The sequence below is a fragment of the Pristis pectinata genome, chromosome 10 (genome assembly GCF_009764475.1).
Source record: "Pristis pectinata isolate sPriPec2 chromosome 10, sPriPec2.1.pri, whole genome shotgun sequence".
Lineage (NCBI taxonomy): Eukaryota > Metazoa > Chordata > Chondrichthyes > Rhinopristiformes > Pristidae > Pristis > Pristis pectinata.
Window position 1 is genome coordinate 41770525 of NC_067414.1, and position 13799 is coordinate 41784323.

At 42.0% G+C, this 13799-nt stretch overlaps 1 protein-coding gene across 1 annotated transcript in view; it reads right to left on the reverse strand.

Moving 5' to 3' along the window:
• nt5dc1 (5'-nucleotidase domain containing 1) overlaps positions 1 to 13799 on the reverse strand; it is a 423262-nt gene that overhangs the window by 24607 nt on the left and 384856 nt on the right. Inside the window, exon 9 of the mRNA XM_052024297.1 lies at positions 11858 to 11976. Within this exon, the coding sequence (XP_051880257.1) occupies positions 11858 to 11976 (119 nt within the window). The remainder of the gene's footprint in view (positions 1 to 11857; positions 11977 to 13799) is intronic.

Here is a 13799-nt window from a genome sequence, read left to right on the forward strand (position 1 = left end):
AATCTGCAGATGCTGGAAATCTGAAATAAACAGAAAACGTTGGGAACACTCAGCAGGGCTTGCCATATCTGTAGAAGGAGAAACAGTGTTAATGTTTCAGGTTGAAGACCCTTTATCTGTTCTGGCAATGAATCTTTGACCTGAAACTATAGCTCTCATTCTCTTTCTACAGATGATGCCTTGTGTGCTGAGTGGTTGCAGCATTTTCTAAATTTATTTCATCTTGCCAAGTAGGAGGACAATGCTGGCAGGGGAAGGAGAAAATGTGGATAATGCTGGCTGTTAGTGTAGCCAGAAGGTGGGCTGGGTGAAAGATGTGGGTCAGTGGTAAGATCGTGGGTGGGAGCTGAAATGGTGGTGAGAGCATGGGTCTGGGAGGAAGGCCAATAGAGCAGACTGAAGCATGGATGAGATTATGGGTCTTGTTCGTGATGGTAGTTTGGGATGTGATGGGAATCAGTAAGCCAACTGGTAAGCAGTTTGGATGATATGCGGGAAGCACTCTTGTTCCTCCTGTCCCATAATCCCACATGTGAATCTCTCCAATCAGATTTCCACCTCTTCACAGCAAAACAAAACCTTCCCATTTCAAATCAAAAACCATGGTGCTTTATCCTTCTTCATCCTCTGACCTTTCTGTGGCCCTTAAAATTTAAAGACGTCTTCCCAAAGCCTTGGGGCTTCTCATCCCCTGCAAAGGCCAGGTTCCCAAAGCCCTGAGAAATCTGACCCACAAAGATTAAATTTGAAAATCTCTTAAAATTTGAGCTGAGTGGCCTCATTAATTTAAATAACCCATCTGCTTCTCCAGGGAAGTTAAGACAGGCTCAACTTCAGTTTCCAAAACTTTAACCTGCTATTTCCATGCCCTTGCCTTTCTCCCATCTACTCTGGGAGGTTTAAAATGACCCCTTGTGTTACAACCACTGGGATCAGTAGCAAGATGATTCGCCTCTGGGTCTTGCTAAATTTGCTTTTAAACGTATAACTTGTATCCTTTGAGTAAAAAAAAAGCACTGCATCATACCTCTGCCAGATCTGTACTCTTGGTTTACATGAACATTCCACAGATCTGGTACCAGTGGGTGAAAGTTGCACAGTAGGTTTCAAGACCCATGCAAGTATGGAAAAGATAAACAAGCAGTTGTCAGGCAGATAGATTTATCCACTAGAAGTTCAGAATTATAGAAAGAAAACAGCGTGGTCTTGAATGCTTGGGCTCATATTTATTTGGACTTTTACCAGGATGCTGCTTCTGGGAGATTCTGGTAAACTTGTAATCAGTTATAAAACAGCCTTTAATTTAAAATTGATTATTTTCCTACTGCTATGCTTAATACTTTCTATTCACAAAAGAAAGTTTTGTTGTGACCAGTCTCTTTTTAAAATGAGAAACAGACTCTCATGTTAGACAACAGAGGAAGCTTCGCTGGTGATTTAGTGAGTTTATCCACTAAACTAGCTGAAACTATAGAGGCCAGAAGGTTCCAGATTTAACAGTCTGCACCGATTGATCTCAACATGTCTTTGAAGAAATACCAGAATCAGCTTAAGCTTTCCTGGATTTAATGAAGGGATCTTTATCAAGATTCCCATTCCTGTTCATTAGTTAATGATTGCTGTTGTTAAGTGAGTATGTGTGGACAAAGAGATGTGTTTGAAGGGTCGTCTTAAAGAAGAAGATGGAGGCAGTGAACTGAACAAGTTTAACAGGGGGATTCTTGAAAGGCGGGGCCTAGAACACTGAAGGCACCATTGCTGATGAAGGAGAGAAGAATGGACACAAGTCCAGAGTTAAAGAGGAAATGAATGGAGGGATAGGATACAAACAGCAGAGTTTTGGTTGACAGAACCAGAGCCATCATCTGTGCTTTAGATGCACTCAAAGCGGCAGTCAGCACATGTTGGGGAAAGCACTTCAAAGAAATGCTCATCTTTGACTCTGTCCTTGACTCTATCCCACAGCTAACTATCTGGTCTAGCCTGGCCATCACCAGATCAGTAAAGAATTGAAAAGGCCATATGCCAACTGAGAAACAACAAGGGCTTGGGAGCAGACGGTGTGCTTGCTTGAATTCCAAAACTTGGAGGGGAACTTCTGTAATAAATTCACAGCATTACTTTCTACATCTGGGAAGAGAAGGACAAGCTGGCGATCCCAGAAATGCTATAATCATGACCACCTTCAAGGAAGGAGACGTATTAACTGAAATAACTATTGTGGATCTTCCTTCTGTTTGCCCCAAGGAAAGTCATTGTAAGGGTCCTCCCCAACCAACTCCTCCCAGCAGCTGTAAAACTGTTCCCCAAACTGCAGTGTGGATTCTGTTCATTTAGTAGCACACTAATTTGATCCACACTACGCATCAACCCCAAGCAGCAATAAAGTTTGCACTTTATTTGTCTACCTGCACAGCACTTTCTCTGTAACTGTAACACTATGTTCTGCATTCTGTTTTTTTTTGTACTTATATATGGAATGATCTGTCCCAATGGCATGCAGACAAAAACTCTTCATTGTATCTCGGTACATGTGACAATAACAAACTAATTACCAATGGGAGCACCCGATGATGACCCCTGATTCCCGACCTGTCCAGAGGCCTGAGCAGTGAAGGCCGGGGCCCGAGCCGACGCGAGGCCCGACCCACGGAGGCCGAGTCCTGACCCGACATGAGACCTGACCTGCGGGGACACCTGATGCTGGGGCCTGACTCAAGGGCCCCTCTGGATCAGAAACCCGACCCTATGGAGCACCTGGGCCGAGTCTCGACGCCCCCCACTTACCTGCTGGGACAGATCACTCCTCTTCAGGACCTTCAGACCCATATGGAAACAATAACTTGCCTCACAGGCCAGCTGAATCCATTCCAGGTCTTCCAAGTCTGTTCACAAGCAGTCACCTTCCAGTCCAGGTGAATCTTCTCCAGGTCTTCAAAGTCTGCCCAGAAGAAATCACTTACCTTGCAGTCCAGGTGATACCATTCCAGGTCTGTCCTTGAGCAATCATTTACCAGGTGGCTCCACTTCAGGACCATTGAGTTGCAGCCGCTTACCTCGGAAGTGTGGTAAGAGGGCTGGGCTGCAGGTGAGGCTGAAACAGCGTGGATACAAGACCCCCCTCCCCTGCATACTACTAGCTAACGTCCAGTCCATTGGGAAAAAAGTTGATGAATTTAGGGCAAGACTGACCTATCAAAGAGAACTGAGGGACTGCTGTGTGCTATGTCTCACTGAAACATGGCTTACACCTGCCTCACCTGACTGTGCCATTCAACCTGAGGGCTTTTCAATCCACCGAATGGACCGAACAGCATCCTCAAGCAAAGTTAAAGGCGGAGGGGTCTGCTCCTTAATCAATAACTCGTGGTGCTCGGACGAGATGAGCTCCTGTTCACCCAGCCTGGAATATCGAACGGTGAAGTGTTGACCATACTACCTGCCACGGGAGTTCACTTCAGCTATCCTGATGGCAGTCTATATCCCACCCCAGACAGACACAAAGCCTGCACTCAATGAACTATACTCTGTGGTCAACAACCTTGAGAAAGGATACCATGAGGCCCACTTTGTTATTGCAGGTGACTTCTACCAGGCCAACCTCAAGAGTGTGTTTACCAAAGTACTAGCAGCATGTCTCCTGTCCCACCAGGGGCCCTAACACTCTTGACCATTGCTATACAACTATCAAAGATGCCTTCCGAGCCACCTCTCGCCCTCACTTTGGTAAATCTAACCACCAGGCTGTGCTCCTCCTCCCTGCATACAAACTGAAATAGGAGGATCCAGTACAGAGAGTCATACAGTGCTGGTCTGAGGAAATAGATGAGCTTCTATGTGACTGCTTTGAGTCAGTGGACTGGTCCATGTTCAAAGACTCAGCTGCCAGCCAAGATGAGTACGCCACCACCATCACGGACTTTATCAGCAAGTGTGTCGAGGACTGTGTACCAAAGAGGTCAATACGGTTGTTCCCAAACAGGAAACCATGGATGAACTGGGAGATCCACTCCTTACTGAAGTCGAGAACTGCTGCATTCAAATCAGGTGACCCTGACTTTTACAAGAAATTGTAAATAGGACCTCCGCAACGGTATCAGAAATGTCAAGAGTCCCAGACCAGCCATCGGTTGTGGCAGGGCTTACATGCTATAAGGAGCTACAAAACGAAGTTGGGCAGCATGGTCAACAACAGCATGTCCCTTACTGATGAGCTTAATGCATTCTATGTGCGCTTTGAACAGAAGGGGAGTGGATTGTCACCATCCACCCTGATAGCCTCCAATGCAACTGAACCCACGGTCACCATCGAGGACATAAAATCAGTCTTCCGGAGAGTGAACCTGAGGAAAGCATCTGGCCCAGATGGTGTCCCTGGCTGAGTGCTCAGATTTTGTGCTGATCAGCTGGCAGGGATATTTGCAGAAATATTTAACCTCTCCCTGCTTCAATCTGAGGTTCCCACCTGTTTTAAGTAGGCCACTAGCACCTAAGAGAAACAAGGTAACATGCCTTAATGACAACCATCATGAAGTGTCTTGAGAAGCTGGTCATGGCAAACATTAACTCCAGCCTCCCAGACAACCTCAACCCACTGCAATTCACCTACCGTCAAAACAGGTCTACAGTGGACACCATCTCCTTGGCCCTACACTCATCTCTGGAGCATCTGCACAGTACAGACACCTACATTAGACAATTATTTATTGACTACAGCTCTGCCTTCAATACTATAATTCCAAGCAAACTCATTACCAAACTACGAGACCTGGGACTCAACACCTCCCTCTGCAAGTGGATCCTTGATTCCTGACCAACAGACCACAATCAGTGAGGATAGGCAGCAACAGCACGATTATTCTCAACACTGGTGCCTCACAAGGCTGCATCCTCAGCCCTTTACTCTACTTCCTCATGACTGTGTGGCCAGATTCTGCTTTAACTCCATCTACAAGTTCGCAGATGATACCACTGTAGTAGGCCATATCTCAAATAATGATGAGTCAGAGTACAGGAAGGAGATAGAGAGCTTAGCGGAATGGTGTCATGACAACAACCTTTCCCACAGATGTACATGCACCTGTCTACATCAATGGTGCTGAGGTCAAGAGGGTTGAGAGCTTCAAATTCCTAGGAGTGAACATCACCAATAGCCTGTCCTGGTCCAAGCACGTAGACGCCATGGCTAAGAAAGCTCACCAGCACCTCTACTTCCCCAGGAGGCTAAAGAAATTTGGCATGTTCCCTTTGATACTCACCAACTTTTATCGATGCACCATAGAAAGCATCCTATCTGGATGCATCACAGCTTGGTATGACAACTGTTCTGCCCGGGACTGCAAGAAACTGCAGAGAGTTGTGGACACAGCCCAGCACATCACGGAAACCAGCCTTCCCTCCATGGACTCTGTCTTTTCCTCTTGCTGCCTTGGTGAAGCAGCCAGCATAATCAAAGACCCCACCCATCCAGGACATTCACTCTTCTCCCCTCTCCCATCAGGCAAAAGATACAACAGCCAGAGGGCACATGCCACTAGGGACAAGGACAGCTTCTATCCCACTGTGATAAGACTATTGAACAGTTCCCGTATCTGATGAGATGGACTCTTGACCTCACAATCTACCTTAAGACCTGCAGCTTATTGTCTACTTGCAATGCACTTCCCTGTAGCTGTGACACCTAACTCTGTATTCTGTTAATTGTTTTTACTCTGTACCCTGCATGCAAGACAAGTTTTTCACTGTACCTCAGTACAACTGATAATAATAAACCAATACCAATATTTATTTGTCTCCCTGCACAGCACTTTCTCCTTAACTGTAACACTATATTCTACATTATTTTTTTTCCTTTTGTACTACCTCAATAAACTTTTCTATGGAATGAGCTGTCCCAATGTCATGCAGACAAAAACTTTTTGCTGTACATGTGACAATAACAAACTAATTACCAATTAACCATTATACATTGCTTCTTTTGACCTCACAAATGTATCTGATTCTGTAAAATGAGAGGCTCTGTACAGCATCCTTCTGTGAACAGTTAACTGACCACAGAAATTCATCTCCATCTAATGTATACTACATGACATTAAGCTGTGACCTTAACCAATGGGTCTACAAATGACTCAATCTCAGTTCAGACCCGTGCTAAGCAAGTCTATGTCATCACTCTAATGAATTTTCTCACCACATACCCATGCTTCACCTCCAACATGGTTCTTGCTATAGTGGAGCTAATATATAGAACAAATGAAAAACTGTTCAATTTATATCGTCTTCACACCAGAACGAAGTTTACTCAACTTTAGCTATCGAGCTGCAATATGTAGGTGGTGGTTATTTACATGCATGCTCGTAGGTCAAGTTCCAAGTCATTGTTGACTCAGTCACTGAGACATTCAAGACATTGGGATTTACATCCACAAAACAAAATTCTCAATCGGCCTGCCCTTTTTGAACAGACTCCCAAAAATGTTTAACATCACATATATCATGCCACAGGTTTCAGTTAAAATTGTGATATACAGAAAGACATAAATTTCATTTAAATTATATTTTATTTATGTTCACCAATCTAAATCTAAAAGATGCTTTTATATCATGGTCCATGTAATTCAGCACTGATGGGAAAAAAACAATCCTGAATGATTTTTTACCAAACTATTTTTATTTCTGACTTGAGCTTTTTTAAACAGAAACCAGCTGTTTCCTTTTACATTCCCTTGGCATCTAAACTAAGCACAATAAAGACGAAAGAACAAAACTAATTAATGAAAGCAGTTTCTCCAGGAAAACAACAACCAAATGGATGAAGGTGGCAGAAATGACACGTCACTAGGTAGGTGCAAAAGTAACTTGCTAATCTTGTGAACTGCACCGCAGCTAATTCCAACTATGGAGGATAATGATTTCTGACTGGCTGTATCCTTTCTATTGCTTAACATCTGGGAATTCAATTAATGGGAGGTTGGGTGGCTGGAGTTACACCCTGATCCCATTAAAAAGCCAACAACTGCAATTCTGCATGTGGCTTGAGAGTTGTGCTGATCACTCCTATTTTTTAGTAGTAGGTTCATTAATTGCCATGTTTCAAGGTCCACGTAATTTGATTCTGGCAAATCTTCCAATATTTAGGATGAATTTTTTGAATGCTTTCTTGACCAAAAAGATGCCTGTTAGCATGGTGGCTGAATGGTTGTAGAAAACTGGTGTCTGTGTCTGATTGTGCTGAAGCTGTGCTTTTGATGGATTTAACTACATTATACTTGCTGAGCAAAGCTGACTAACATGAAGCCAGAGGCTGAAAGAACACGTGAACCATTAAAGTTTAAAACAAGTCATAATTAAGTGTGAAGATATAACTGCTCAGGAGTACTTCCCATTTGAATGTCTGGAACTGTGGACAGTGGAATCCAGTGATGTACAGAACTTGCGCAAACTGCAAGTGTCTGTAAATGATGAATCCCCATAAAATTAAAATTGCGATGAATATCTCCAGGTGAAACTACTTGAATGAAGCTGGTTAAAAAAAAAACTGAACAACACATCAGCAGACAGGTTAATGAAGAGTGTAATTGTGCTGGGGTTACAGTGCTTATAAGAGAATAGGCAATATGGCCAGATAACGAAAGGTCTTATTAAGAATTGAATGATTGAACAAGGAGGAGTGATGGCCATGTCAATTAAATACACATGGCATATATTAGCTTGTCCAGTTAAGCTAACTTAAGTATGATGGAGTATTACCAGTGCTCCTCATCAGAGTACCTAGGGCCAAGGGAGGTCAGTTCATATATATGGTAATGGTAGAGTCTGCTGCTACTGTGGATGTATTCTGGGCACTTGTGGAGGAAGATGGGATGGAGAGACTTGCAAAGCGGTACTAGAGGGCTACTTAATAAAATGCTGGGAAGAATTTTTTTTAAAGTTATCTCTTTTGTAAGAGGGCTGCAATGATAAACAGATGGCACAATTTTAACTGGGGCCTAGGACAAGATTAAGGTCTGCTTCTCCCCTCCACTTTATTTCCATTCCATGTGTTATGAATGCTGAAGTCATCCCAATGTCCAAGTTGTTCTTTATTTGAGAGATCAGAGCTAAGGGTATTCCAGTGCAAGAATTCCTTTCCTCTCCTTGCCCCTTTTAATGACATTGACTTTGTATGGGGTAAATGAAGGTTAAGCTCCAAACTAACCCAAACATACACTCATGGCCTTGGCCTAGTCACTTGTCAAATTGTGATGCCCAACTACTTTACTCACCCTAGGTGAAAATATTGTTTTCAGAGGTCTGAGATGCTTTGTAATTCCCTTCACCAAAGGGCAGTAGAGAGTCTTTGAATATCTTAAATATAGTAGAGAGATTCTTGATAAAAAGAAGTGTGAGAGGTTACTGGCATGTGGAAGTTAAATCACATCAACCGTTACCTTATGAATTAGATGTTGGCCCCTCATGCCCCTTTTACTACGTTCATGCCTGAATACATTGAAATAAAGTTATTAATTAATACTAGTTTCAGAGAGAAGTTGCTGGGGTTGAACTAAAATACTAAAAGAAAATTGTTAATGTTTTGTAAATGCTGTAAACTATTTCAAATAACTATCAATAAATCAAGGATTGGATTCTTAGCAACATTATGAAGCAAAATACAGAAGGAAGCATGCAATACAAGATTTAAGTTGCATATGAGACAGATAGAAGTATATTTAAAAAGTGACTGAAATCTTCATAAGTTCACATTAAAGACAGATAAAGGATATGAGATACAGATGATAAATAGATATTAGTGATAGAAAAGTTGATTTAGTCAAGATTAATTGGAAGAATGGCTGTCAAACAATAACCTTTGACAGCATTCTAGTTGCAGTGATGATATCCTGTATACTACTACTTAAATTCTCAAGGCCAAGCTCTTTCAGTAAAAGAAAACTTAGTAATAATTGACTCTGTTATATTTACTAAAGGAGTCTCCTCCCACACACAAATAACACTCATAATTATTACCCAATCAGCTTCCTTTCTTCCAAATATAACATAGCCAACTCCCCTTCACCAATATTGCTGAGTCTCTCACCACGAACAGCCTTCTAATCAGCAAAAGTGAATTGGACCAGTCATATGAATTACAAAAACAGAGGACACAGAGTCTCAGACAATTGGGGCTCATCTCTTGATCCTCAGAGACTCTCCAACATCATTTAAGTGGGCAGGAGTGGAATAAAATTATCACTCCCCACTAGATGAACACAGCTACGGAGCTCAGCAGAGAGTTGTTCACCTGATTGGTGTTTCTGTGACTAGACTTAAAATCCTGCACTACATTGCAGTTCAAAAGCCACAATCTGGAGGATTCACTGTAGCAAGTTTCCTTCAGCAGGACCTCCATCCCCCATGGCTTCCACCATCAAAAATGGCAAAAACAGCAAAGTAGCAGGACTACCATCATCTCCAGGTTCCCCTTCAAGTTTATGCATTCCTAAAATACCTCCCTGACATTACTAAGAGAGCAACATCAGCACAAGGACCATGGAAATTTAAAGGGAAGACCCCATCTTCTTAGGGAAACTTGCATTGGCGACTATATCTGAAGAAAAATATATATCAATCAGTTCTCAGTATATGCCGCAGTGTCTATGTGGCAGCTGCCTTATTATGCAGTATTATTGCACTGTGTGATTCATTTCATGCTGACAGAGTCTTCTGGCTTCAACACACGCACACTTCTGGCAATAAACTAAAATTTACAGAGCTATTACGCTCTTTTAAATACTTATTCACTGAACACAAGTCAAACTCGCTCTGAGTGGGCATTGTACCAAAAATCTGCTCACTAAAATGGTCTACTTCATTTCAAAGCAAACAAGGATATTTAGAACATAGAATGTAGAAACACAGTACAGGCCCTTTGGCACATGATGTTGTGCCAACGTTTTATCCTGCTCTAAGACCTATCTAACCCTTCCCTCCCACATAGTCCTCAATTTTTCTATCATTCATATGCCTATCTAAGAGTCTCTTAAATGTCCCGAATGTATCTGCCTCCACAACCTCTGCCGGCAGTGCATTCCACACACCCACCACTCTGTAAAAAAATTAACTCTGACATCCCCCCTATACCTTCCTTCAATCACCTTAAAATTATGCCCCCTTGTGTTAGTAATTTTCGCCCTGGGAAAAAGTCTCTGACTGTCCACTTGATCTATGCCTCTTATCATCTTGTACACCTCTATCAAGTCACCTCTCATCCTCCTTCTCTCCAAAGAGAAAAGCCCTAGCTCACTCAACCTATCCTCATAAGACATGCTCTCCAATCCAGGCAGCACCCTGGTAAATCTCCTCTGCACCCTCTTTAAAGCTTCCTATAATGAGGCAACCAGAACGGAACACAGTACTCCAAGTGTGGTCTAACCAGAGTTTTCTTCAGCTGCAACGTTATCTTGTGGCTCTTGAACCCAATACCCCAACTAATGAAGGCCAACACACCATACACCTTCTTAACGACCCTATCAACCTGCACAGCAACCTTGAGGGATCTATGGATGTGGACCCCAAGATCCCTCTGTTCCTCCACACTGCTAATAGTCTGTTCCTCCACACTGCTTCACTGCTTTAGCATTGCTTTTCATACAATAATTGCATTGATTAGTTCACAAAACTCCAATTATATTCCAATTGTTGATAATATTCACATACTTTACCAATAGCACACCTTGGAATAAACCATACATATTTCCCTTACTACTCCAATTACTTTGACAACCAATCAATTAATAAATGCTTCGGCCACAGCAATGCAAGTAATCCATTGAGTAATCCCTGTCTCCCAGGAGATTAAGCCTGGATCAAGAGATGACATGGCGTCATACAGCAAAGAAATATGCCCTCAGCCCACCGAGTGCACGCTGATCATGAAGCACCCATTAACACTAGTTATAAAAATCTATACCAGCCTTGGAATCCCCAAATAATTTATCAATAATTAGAAGGTTTGTATGTCTTAGCTATGCAGTCATCTAGCAGTAAAAATACATTGCAAATCTTTCACAGACTTCTCTTTGCTAATCACTATGAGCAGCCATGACAAAAGAACACTAAATCTTTTAAGAGATACCAAATATAACAAGAGAAAATGCTGCAAATACTCAGCAGGCCAGGCAGAGAGTACCAGAGTGGGCTGGATGTTTTGCCTTCATGGCTTTTACCTCATGAATGAGGTGAAAGTTTAGGATTCCCAAGTGGAGACAGATGTTCTGATCTTCCACTCGTGGAGTCCAACAAAGAGCACAAACTTCCACAGATTTCCCACCACTTAGGCTGGGATTTGCCTGCTGAACTTGTTCAGCAGGCCCCATTTAAGTAGGAGGAAAAGGGAATGGTTAGATGTGTAAAGTCAGGGTAATTTCCTTTATATGTGATCTAATAGTGCTGACTTAAATAGATTTGTTTTTGTTGTGTTCCAGCATTTCTTGTTTTTTTTAATTTTTATTACTGTTTTATTAATTCTATTTTAAACAGTATTTTTAATATTTCTTAGTGTTTGCTAAAGTCACAGACATTCAGATACAGTGGACCAGACTTTTCAATGACTGCCAAGTTGCATTAACTTGCTGGTCGCATGCCACTGGCAATAAACTGTTTCTTCTGGCATGCTTCTCATGACGGACAGCAAGCTCCTGAATTTTGGCACAGTTTCACCAGCATGGTAGGGGAGGACTGGAGATTGGGAGAGCTGGGGCTCTTTCATGCCTCTAAGACGACTACCTTGGAAATGATAAAGGATGCCCTGGAGCAAAAGAGACTCTGAGGAATATTCTATTTTGTTAGCTTATTTATCTGCAATGAATTCTCAGCATACCTTGGGCTCAGCCTTTCCAGTTATCTTTTTCAGTAGTTCATTAAGGTGACTCCAATTGCCTTGAGAGTACCAGCCAGGTTGCTCCAGTGAGGGAAGTGGCTCTCGTTCTTCATCATTAACTGTGAATTAATCAAAAGAGTTTATCAAAAATATATTCCATGTCCTTGACTTATATAACACCTATGCTGGGAACTCATTAACATGTTTTTGATGATCAAACTGCTTCATCCTTCACGTTCCAGAACATAGAACAGAGAACATTGCAGCACAGTACAGGCCCTTTGGCCTGCAATGTTGTGCCGACATTTTATCCTGCTCTAAGATAGATCTAACCCTTCCCTCCCACATAGCCCTCCATTTCTCTATCATTCATGTGCCTATCTAAGAGTCTCTTAAATATCCTTAATGTATCTGCCCCCACAACCTCTGCAGGCAGTGTGTTCCACGCACTCACCACCCTCTGTGTAAAGAACTTACCCCTGACATCCCCCTATATCTTCCTCCAATCACCTTAAAATTATGCTCCGTTGTGTTAGCCATTGTTGCCCTGGGAAGAAGTCTCTGACTGTCCACTCGATCTATGCCTCTTATCATCTTGTACATACCCCCATTTGGCCACTGCAGAGATGAATCATTCCAAACATTTTGACAGCTGTGAATTCCATGTTAACACCAGTGCTGTATTCTGCCTGTTTAACAGGTGTTTGCTTATTGTGTACCTTAATCTATATTTCTTACCTTTTAAGATCTAGGCAGTGTGAGAAAACTGCAACACACTGACCATCAGGCTTTGGCACATAGAATGCTGAAGTCTAACTGTTACAATAAAGGGCCTGTAATTAGATTACTAATACAAATTCTATTATCTGGAATTTTGTTTGCTGCTATTCTGTTAGAGGCAATTATGTATTCAAAACAAGTGGACTGACAAATTAATTGAATTAACAGGTGAAGGAATCTTGGGCAAACGTATAAAGCGTTTAACCAGTACTTCTATTTGCAATTTTTAATGGTTCACTTTAAAAACAGGAGCTGTGCAAAATATTGCATCTGAGGTAGATACATAAAGATTCGGCACCATGATTCTTACCTACACAGATGATACAATTCTTACTTGCCAACTCTTGGTAAAGTGTTAATCAGTCTGCATTTCGGAGCAGCTTAAGTGGTCTTGAAGCCACCTGTGGGATTATAGTATCCAATTCACACTGGAGGTGTTCCTTGGTTATACTATCAGGATTCAAGCCTGGTAATTGATCCACCTCAATCCTAACCCATACAAAACTTGCTGCTAGTTAATATTCAGTGTAATAATTCTGAATCTTTCTCAGTAATACTTAAATGATTTTCTGGTATGCAATGCGACAAGTCCATTCCACATACTGATTTATTTGGCTTCAACACACATTCTTCATTCTATTTACTGAGAGAATATAAATCATATCAAGTTTCCCGTGTGGTAATGCAGTCAGAAATATCAAGTTGTAATAGGATACTGATTATAAAACATGGTTTGTTACGTGTTTAGTTTTTTTGGGTGGGAGAAATGCAGCTAAGCAGTACTGTGCTCAGATCAGATACCACAGACCCAAAAGAATTCTGAAGCAGTTTAACATTCTGTTGGGCAGTCAAAAAGGTGGCTGAGTGCTGTGTATCCAAAATACTGGTTAACTCTTCGTCTTATGTTGGGCTGGCACTTTCCAAATAGTAATCAATCTCTCTTGTTTAGGTATTGCATTGTGGGACCCATGTATGTCTGCAGGAAGGCATATTAAGTCAGCCTTACTAGAGGTGGATTTGGTACATACCTGTTACTTGTCCAAAAGTTACACTTGCACTCCTGCCTGTTGTAGTGCATTGGTACGGTCTGAAAGCCACAGGAATGGGATCTTCCACTGCATTCAGACTACATCTTCCAAAGCATGCTAAATGAAATCTCCTG